The sequence below is a fragment of the Pipistrellus hanaki genome, assembly GCF_964339955.1.
Source record: "Pipistrellus hanaki genome assembly, chromosome: 1".
NCBI lineage: Eukaryota > Metazoa > Chordata > Mammalia > Chiroptera > Vespertilionidae > Pipistrellus > Pipistrellus hanaki.
In genome coordinates, this window is record NC_140503.1 from 44,740,069 (window position 1) to 44,749,681 (window position 9,613).

At 45.4% G+C, this 9,613-nt stretch overlaps 1 protein-coding gene and 1 long non-coding RNA gene across 3 annotated transcripts in view; one reads left to right on the forward strand and one right to left on the reverse strand.

The window, feature by feature from the left end:
- Nucleotides 1-5,290, reverse strand: part of LOC311624843 — a 25,874-nt gene extending 20,584 nt beyond the window's left edge. For both annotated transcript variants that reach the window (XR_014795390.1, XR_014795391.1), the window contains exons 1-2: nt 5,191-5,290; nt 605-777 (exon numbers count right to left, since the gene is read on the reverse strand). This is a non-coding gene — a long non-coding RNA (uncharacterized lncRNA). The remainder of the gene's footprint in view (nt 1-604; nt 778-5,190) is intronic.
- LOC311624781 (small ribosomal subunit protein eS27-like) lies at nt 5,132-8,253 on the forward strand. Its single transcript, XM_084888398.1, has 4 exons — nt 5,132-5,344; nt 6,111-6,219; nt 6,849-6,959; nt 8,054-8,253. Exons 1-4 carry the CDS (start codon nt 5,339-5,341, stop codon nt 8,080-8,082), a joined length of 255 nt encoding a protein of 84 aa, XP_084744524.1. The 5' UTR covers nt 5,132-5,338; the 3' UTR covers nt 8,083-8,253.
- The last annotated feature ends 1,360 nt before the right edge of the window (nt 8,254-9,613 follow it).

The window sequence follows — 9,613 nt, forward strand, 5'->3', positions numbered from 1 at the left end:
ACTTGGGAGAAAATGGCCTGTCCAGGATAATCTTGGGGAATAAATACTCCAATTCAGCTCTTGTCCCACCCCATGATTTCCTACTGATGCCTCCCATGGGCCTAACCAACTAGAAACCAGAGGGCAAGAGAACCCAGCTGCCATAGCCCATCAGAGTCAGCCTTCTGGGCACAGATTGGGTGGTTTAAACAACAGCTATTTATTTCCCACATTTATGGAGACTGGGAAGTCCAAGATCAAGGGCACTGGCAGATTTTGTGTCTGGAGAGAGCCATCCTCCTTGTTCATAGGTGACAGTCTCTCTCAGTCTTTACAAGGTGGAAGGAAGCACCCTGGGGCCTCATGTATAAGGGCACTAATCCCATTGATGGACTCCACCCTGGTGACCTGTCCACCTTCTAAAGGCCCTACCTCCCAATGTCATCATATTGGAGGTTAGGATTCAACATAAGAACTTGGGGGTGTGGGGACACAAACATTCAGTCTATAGCACCAGCCCAATAAGGGCTCAGCCTCAGTCAGAAATTAGGTTGGTACGGAAAATAAAGAAAAGGACAGCACAGCCTGCATCTGGGACTCTTACCCCTAACAGATGGGAGCTTACCTGAGAGTGTCAAACGTCTTCATGAATGACAGATGGATTTGAACCCCTACAATGGAGCTTTTGGGACAACGGTTGTGACCCTGTTGAACTGGTGTGCAGAGAAGATGTGGACTTTCAGAAGTTGCTGCTGATTTCGGGAATGTGTTGAGAATAAGTCACATGTGCTTTGAAACCTGCCAACAGGTGGACAATAGAAGGAAGAAGAAAAAAAAAAGAATGCAGCCTTGTTATGTTTGCTGATGACACAGATTTCTCTGAGCTTCTTAGAATAAAAAAAATACTCAGAAAGGCAGGAGTGTGAAAAGTTATTTAGGCCCCCACCTCTCACCCCAAGTTGCTTAAAAACAAAACCTCTGACCATCTTTCTGGGAAAGAAAGGTAGGAGCCTGAGGAACTCTGACCCAGGGAAAAGTGGGAGCTGACCTATTTAGAACCAGTCTTGGCCGGCTTGAAATTTAGCACGGGTTGAGTTCCTGGCTTATCCCAAACAGCTGTGAGTTTTCCCAGCTTCGGAAGTTGGTAAAGGGGAAAGGGAGGAGCTGACTGCACTTCTGAGGTGAAGCAAACCAGGTGCTGACTGGGGGTTCAGCAGCCCTTTCTTAGACCTGGAGAGACAGCTGGATTGTTCTCGGGCTTGGGAAGCAGGTGGGCGCTCCTCCTGCAGGATGCCTGAGAATAGGCCACCAAGGCAGAGGGACTCCAGGTCCCTTCATCTGCCATCAGTGCAAGGGGCCTAGGGGACATTATAGGAAAAACTGAGCTCTGGAGGGGGAGGCAGAGTTATAAATACAGTTCAGGTCTTCTTGAGAGTTTTATTTTTCATGTTATCACAGCTTCTCAGAAGTTGGAGGATTTCAACACTGTACTGGGCATTGGTTAAGGAACGGAAGCAATAACTAGGCCTGATCATTAGAAGTTCAGGTGCCATCAAGTGCCAAAATAAATTCCAGGTTAACTAAAAAGTTAAAGAATAATTAGAAGAAAATATAGGCAAATATTTAGCCAATTCTAAGGTGTCCAAGGCCTGTCTGTGAAGGAAAACCCAACAGGTTTAAAATATGCAGCAAACCTTGGAGATACCATGTTTCCCTGAAAAAAATAAGACATCCTCTGAAAATAAGACCTAGCACATGGAAAGATAAGACATCCCCTGAAAATAAGACCTAGCACATGGAAAGATAAGACATCCCCTGAAAATAAGACCTAGTGCAACTTTGGGAGAAAAAAATAATATAAGACACTGTCTTATTTTCAGGGAAACAGGGTAGTTCAGGTTTGGTTCCAGACCACTGTAATAAAGCAAGTATTGCATTAAAGACATATGTAAATCTTTTGCTGGTGGAGAGTCTTGCCTTACATTTATAAAACATGTGACATCTGTGATACACAATAAAGCAAGATGCAATAAAATGAGGTATGCCTGCATTATACTGTGTGTGTGTGTGTGTGAGTGTGTGTGTGCATACACAATTACAATTTATTGTATGATTTTTAAATCACACAAAAATAAAATAGGATAAAATTAATAGAAAATAAATTGGGAAAATATTTGGTTAATATCCTTAATATAGAAGAACACATAAGGAGGAAATAAATGATCATTCCGACAGAAAACTGCTAATGAGCAATAAGCATATGGGAAGTATTAATTAACACAACAGTGAAATATGGCAAAACACCATATAGTTTTTCTGGATTGTCCGAGATAGAGAAAAAACATAATATCCAATATTGCCAAGGGTGTAAAAAAGGGGAATTTTCAATCCATCTGGAATATAAATTGGTTTGACTTTTCTGGAAGGTAATTTGGTAATATTGTAAACCTTAAAATGTGCATAACTTTTAACTCAGCAATTCCTCTTCTAGAAATTTATTCTAAGACAATAATCAAGGATGTGCACAAAGACTAATCTACAGAAATGTTTACCACAGTGTTATTTTAATAGTGAAAACTTGGGGATCGGTTGTCTTGACTGTTAAGATTTGACAGAACCGAAACTGGTTTGGCTCAGTGGATAGAGCGTCGGCCTGTGGACTAAAGGGTCCCAGGTTCGATTCGGGTCAGGGGCATGTACATGGCTGTGGGCACATCCCCAGTGGGGGGTGTGCAAGAGGCAGATGATCGATGTTTCTCTCTCATCGATGTTTCTAACTCTCTATCCCTCTCTCTTCCTCTCTGTAAAAAATCAAATAAAGATTTGACAGAGTGTTGGGTACATGGGTCTTCATTATTGTATTAGTTTTCTAATGTTGCTATAACAAATTACCAAAATGTTAGTGGCTTAAAACAATGCAAATTTATTCTTACAGTTCTGTACTTCAGTCATCATGTCCTCATGCCCTCACGGCATCATGCCATAATGGCTCAGACACTCAACACTGGGGAGAGAGGAATGTAGAGCAGCCAGGAAAGGGACAAGTTGCCCTCCCTGAAATCCTGGGTGCCCACGGTCCCCTGCAGCTGTGGCTGGCCTGGGCGAAGCTGGCCTGAGTCCTGGGTGCTTGTGGCTGGCCAGAGGAAGGGAAACCCAGGTCCTGGGTACAGGGTGAGGCAGAGGTAGTTAGAGGTGATCAGGCCAGCAGGGGAGCAGTTAGGGGCAATAAGGCAGGCAGGCAGAGGTGATTAGGGGTGATCAAGTAGGCAGAGAGGTGAGGGGTGATCAGGCAGGTGAGCAGTTAGGAGACAGCGGTCTAGGATATCAAGAGGCAGACATCCCCTGAGGGATCCCAGATTGGAGAGGGTACAGGCCAAGCTGAGGGACCCCCCCTGTGCATGAATTTCATGCACTGGGCCTCTAGTGTAACTATCGATATAAATCTTGGGGATTAGGACATTGAAGACTTTGGGTGCTACGATTTGGCCTACTCAATTGTATTATTCTATATTAGAGGCCTCGTGCATGAATTTGTGCACGAGTGGGGTCTGGCTGGCCTACCCCAATTGGGGTCAATCGGGCTGGACCCAATCAGGGTGGGGGGCCGATCAGGCATGGGGCTGGCCAGGAAGAGGGGCCACAGGTGGTTGGTTGGCTGGCCCTGACCCCTGGTCAAACTCCAGATTGAACTCCTGGTTGAACTCTTGGTCAAGGGGACAATTTGTATATTAACCTTTTATAATATGGGATACTTATCCATCTGAAAATATTTATTAATATTTAAAATACTAAATATTTAAAAACCCAACCTAATTCCAATTTAGCATATGGGTGAAAGGAGGATATATATTCATATGATCAATACTATGTGCCTATTAAGAGTCATCATTAGGAAAATGTGTAGTAAGATGGGACAATGTTCATTATACAGTAAGTGTAGGGAGATGAAGTCTAAAAGGGAATATGCACAAGCTATCAATTATGTTAAATAAAACCCAAAACAAACCTACTTGTAAGGGAATAAAGAAATATTTGAAAGGACATAGGTCAAAATGTTTAAGATGTTTATCTCTGCACAGTGGTTTTAATTTTCTGTTTCTCTGCATTTTCCAAAATGTGTATTATATTTTATTTTTGCAAATAGAGAAATAGGTGATTAAGAACACGTATCTAGGACCATTTTCTGGTCAAGCGTCTCCCTGGTTTCTTAGCTTTCAATAACATTCCCTCACACTCAATCCTTCAAGCTTGTCCTCCTCATCAAAAATCCTATATAATAAAAACCTAATATGCTAAGTGGCCTAATATGCTAAGTGTCCAGTTGTCCATTCAACCAAAGCATAACATGCTAATGATATGCTAAGGCCACTCAACCTCTCACTATGACTGTACACTGACCACACCAGGGGACAGATGCTCTGACTGGCAGGTTAGCTTGCTGCTGGGATCCGGTGGATGGGGGCTGAGCCAGAGAGGCCTAACAAGCCCTGGAGCCCTCCCTTACCCCTCCCTGGCCCCATGGTGCACCCGTGGGGTCCATCGGCCTGGCCTGTACCCTCTTGCAATCTGGGACTCCTCAGGGGATGTTGGAGAGCTGGTTTCAGGTGATCTCACAGGCCAGGCCAAGGGACCCAACTCCTCCTGCACCAGGCCTCTAGTATTTTATATCGTGACCCCTGCCTGGTGTGTTTTTTTCAGGCTGGAGTTATCCGCTCTGGAAAGTGCATGCTCCTCCAGGGGTCAGGAAGGAGCCTCTAGTCTAGTGAACAAAGTCGGGCAGCGAACTGGCAGCAACTCGCGCTTAAAAACTTTTCCAGGGCAGAGCAAACCCAAGGCACAGCTTCCTCCCACAACGAACTTGTACCCGGCGCCTGGGAAGCCGGATGCACGAGTACAGGAGCCTCTTGCATAACCCCGCTGGCGCAGGGTAATAGTTTTAATTGATAATACTGTTTTTAGTTCACAAAACAACAGGGGAGGGCGGCCTAGCGACCAGCGGCCCCGCCTGCCCGCCCCGGCGGGCCCGTGGGGTTCCGCGCCACCGCCCGTACCCCCTCTCCCCGCGGCCGACGCCCGAGGGGCTTCTGAGCCGGGCACACCCCGCTGGCCGACCCCGGCGCCGCTGGGCCCGTTAGGTCCGCGGAGCCGGGGGCCGCGGACTGGCCCTGTGCTCGGAGCCCCCGCCCGGGACCGCGGGCCGGGCGCACCCACCACCGAGAGGAGCGCCTAGAGCGGACGCCGCGCCGCCCCGCCCCCTCGGCCTCCTCTCCCCCGGAAGTGGGTGCTGCCAGCGATCGCGTGCCGCTCCCCGGGTGTCGCCGCGGAGATCGGGCCGGGCTGCGCCTGCGAGAGGGTCACCATGCCTGTGAGCTGTTTACTTTGGGGCCGGGGCGGCTCCGGGGGCCGAGGGGCCGGCGCGGGCGGCCCGGGGCTCCCGGCGGCTGGCGGCCACGCGGCCCGGGTCGCGCGTGGCGGACTCGCCGGGACCTGCGGGGCGGCGCGCCTGTCGGGCCCGCGGGGCGGGGAGGTGGGGAGGCGCGGGGATCGGCCGCTCCCGGAGCCCAGCCTCTGGGTGTTGGGTGGGCGCCCGCGGGGCTGTGTCTGCGCAGTCTTCGGGGATGTCTCTGGGTTTCGCCCCCGCTGCCTCGTCTCGGAAGCGATTTTCTGCCCGTTTCCCTTGTAAAACCGAACTTGGTTGTTGTTGCCTTTCCCACGAGCTCCGCCGAGGGTGGTCGCGCCTCAGCCACGCGGGGCCCCTGTCGGGTCAGATGCCGAACCCCGGTTTCCACGGACCCTCGGCGATTCGGACCCTCGGCGGGCCCTGGTCACGCCCTCACTGAGCACCGCAGGGTGTTTTTATGGGGACTGTTACTAGGTTGAGCCCAGAGGAACCGGGTCAACCTTGCCATATGGTTCCGGATGGCCCGAGAGCCGCGGTTCCGGCACCGGGAGGACGCAAACGTGTCAGAAAGTACTGATGAGAGTTGACGACCTTTAAAAAAAAAATAACACCCGAGGCGTGGCCTCTGCTGAGCATGACTGATTTTTTGCATGTATAGTTCACGCATGGTCGCATCTGCCAGCGTTGTGCGTTTCATTCTAGTAGTGACACTATATGCTCTTTTTTCCAGTTGGCTAGAGACTTGCTACATCCGTCCTTGGAAGAGGAAAAGAAAAAACATAAAAAGAAGCGGCTAGTTCAGAGTCCAAATTCTTACTTTATGGATGTGAAATGCCCAGGTAAAGTTTCAAATTTAATTCTTTTCCTAATGAAAATTTCTGTGGGAATCACCGGTATGGAGTGTATACTTGATACTTTTAGGACCTTCTGTGGAGTAGAAGTGGGGTTACAGAATTGGATATTTTCATAATAAACGTATTCAGACCACTGTGGAAACATTGGGGGGAGGGGGTATTAAGGGGTGAGGGGTGAAGATGGGACTCCGGAGGGAATATGACATTTGATTTACTAAGTCTTCATTGCATGATGAGCTTTCTTTTTCATCATGCAATGAAAAGTATGTTGATTCTTTTAGTGTAAAGCTGTGCTGCCCAGTATAGTGGTGTGGCCATTAGCTATAGATGTGGCTACTGAACATTTGAAATGTGGCTAGTCAAAATGAAAATACTCTATAAGTGCAAAATACACAGCAGGTTTTGAAGGTGTAGCTTCCCTCCCCCCACGGTATTGGTTACATGTTGAAATGATAATATTTAACAAGTTTGTGGCTCCTAGAAAAGTTGGTTAGGTATGTGGCTTGCTATTGCACAGCATTAAAGTAATCTTTTACAAGGTCTTTACTGGAAATAAGTTGAACAAGTGCTGTGTAGTCCTCTGCTTTTCACTTCTAACAGTGCCCTTTTTCTAGGTTGCTACAAGATCACCACGGTTTTCAGCCATGCCCAGACAGTGGTTCTCTGCGTAGGCTGTTCCACAGTGTTGTGCCAGCCCACAGGAGGAAAGGCTAGACTCACGGAAGGTATATCACCCGGGATTTTCTAACCCGTGATGAGATTTCATGATTGTAAATGTCTCTATCTTTACTAAAAGCCAATTTAAAAGAAACCCAAATTTATGATTACCAAAATAATTTTGTCTTTTCATTGTGTATTCTTTCAGTAAAGGGTGTCCTTTTCAATTTGACCTTGCAAAGAACTCCTTTGAATATTATTATTATTATTTTTTTTTTAGGATAGAACACCTTATTTTGCTATATTTAATCATTTAGTTTGCCTAACTTGGGATATTAAACATAAATGGAGCAAAATACTAAGTATATACAATAGGACATGGGGTTTTTTTAAAACAGGATATAAAAATTTTCTCTGTTGCCCACCTAGCCTATTTGGCTCAGTGGATAGTGTGGGCCCATGGACTGATTTCTCTTGTAAATATTTTGTTTCATATGTATATGGTACATAAGACTCAAGACAGTTTTTATTGCTAGCTAAGTAAGAGATAATAAATGCTATCTCTGAGTACTTAATGGTTGATATAAGAAAATCAAATTTTAATCATTTTTCATTTTCATGTAGTAAGAAAATAATTACATAGTTTTCTGTAGTACAACTTGTAGACTTAGCATTCTTAATGATACTTGAAATTTGCTTGTGATATTTTGGGGAGCTGTGAATTCTATATTATTCTCACTGGAAGAGTTATAAGTGGATTGGCAACAGATGCAAGATCTATATGATATGATCTGGTAAGATAAATAAGTATGAAGTCAACATACTTGCAAGATTTTCAAAAACCTTTATATCATGCCAATATTAAAGTTTTAACTAACAAATTCAAGCTCCTGGTCTTAAATAGACTCCATTATAGCATTTGAGAAACAGGAGTGACAGTTATAGTTATATTAGAGGAAATTCAAATATAAATGATTTATTATAGCAAATTTCTGGTATAAAAGGATAAATAACCTAAATATGTATATTAATGTAATATTCCTAAAATATGTTTTTACTTGTGTTTTTTGCGATTAAAACTGTACCAAAGGAAAACAAACAAAAAAGTATACCAAAGATAGAACAGACTTGTGTTTAATATGCTTTTGTAATTCCATTGCAGGGTGTTCATTTAGAAGAAAGCAACACTAATGATCTACACAGCTTCCTGAATTTGGGTTATATCACAAAAAGCCTTATCAGTTTAGTAATTCTAGTTAATCTACCAGGATAATGTAATTACATTTAATTTTGTAAGTATACAACAGTGATCTCCTATTTTGGTGTCAATTTTTCAATAAAGTTTTGATTATGGGAAAATTACCTCTTTTTCCTTTTTTTTTCAAAGTATATGTGCATGCTCTACATTAATATATATTTTGTTAACTTGGCTTAAATGAATGGAGCTAAATAATTACCATGGGCACTGTACAATTTCTCAAAATTGGGATCAGATTGGACACAGCCATCCTCATTTCTTCCACAATGATTTTTTGAAATATATTTTTATTGATTTTTTACAGAGAGGAAGGGAGAGATAGAGAGCTAGAAACGTCTATCAGAGAGAAACATTGACCAGCTGCTTCCTGTATACCCCCTACCGGGGATGTGCCCACAACCAATGTACATGCCCGTGACTGGAATCCAACCTGGGACCCTTCAGTCCGCAGACCAATGCTCTACCGCTGAGCCAAACCGGTTTCAGCCACACTGATTTTTGTGTAATAGTTTTTATCACTGCTATGGTTCCAAACCAACTTCGCAGAGATATGATGTCATCAAAGGGAATGTAGTGCAACTAATGTAACTACCTGGAACTAGAATTTTGCATGATATTCAAAAGATATCAAGTGCCAGTTTTTTTTCTGGGGTGCACAGGCACCTCAGTGTGCACAATTTGGGAACGTTGGGCTAGAAGGAGCAGTGGAAGTATTGAAAGAAAGGACTGTACTTTATGTATTCATTGGTTGATTCTTGTCTATGCCCTGATTGGAGATCAAAGCCAAGACCTTGGTGTATCAGGATGGAAAGCACTGTATTTTAAAGAAAATATCTAAGGGCTGTTATAGAAATACTTGGTACTGGGAACTGAATGGCATATTAACTTTTACTTCATTATTAATCTAAACAGTATTACTATTGAGTATTTCAATGGAACATTAGGAATTTTCCAAACTTCATGATTTCCCCCTATACATTATTATTTACTGAACTAGAGGCCCGGTGCAGGGGGTGGGGGTGGGGGGATCCCTCACCTCAGCCTGCATCCTCTCCAATCTGAGATCCCTCTTACAATCCAGGACTGCTGGCTCCCAACTGCTCGCCTGCCTGCCTTCCTGATTGCCCCTAACCACTTGGGCCTGCCAGCCTGATCACCCCCTAACCACTCCCCTGCCAGCTTGATTGATGCCTAATTGCTCCTCTGCCAGCCTGTTTTCCCCTACAGGCCTGGTCCCCCCCCAACTGCTCTTCCCTGCAGGCCTGGGTCCCCCCAACTGCCCTTCACTGCAGGCCCCGTTGCCCCCAACTTCCCTCTGCTGACCTGGTCACCCCTAACTGCCCTCCCCTGCAGGCTTGATCGCCCCCAACTGTCCTCCCTTTCAGGCCTGGTTCCTCCCAATTGCCCTCCCCTGCTGGCCTGATCTCCCTCAACTGCTCTCCCTTGCAGACCTGTTTCCTCCCA

What these genes read in the sequence shown, in the direction of transcription:
- LOC311624781 (XM_084888398.1), top strand. An exon ending in TATGGATGTGAAATGCCCAG is followed by an intron (nt 6,220 to 6,848) that starts GTAAAGTTTCAA and finishes CCCTTTTTCTAG; the next exon opens with GTTGCTACAAGATCACCACG. An exon ending in AAAGGCTAGACTCACGGAAG is followed by an intron (nt 6,960 to 8,053) that starts GTATATCACCCG and finishes ATTCCATTGCAG; the next exon opens with GGTGTTCATTTAGAAGAAAG.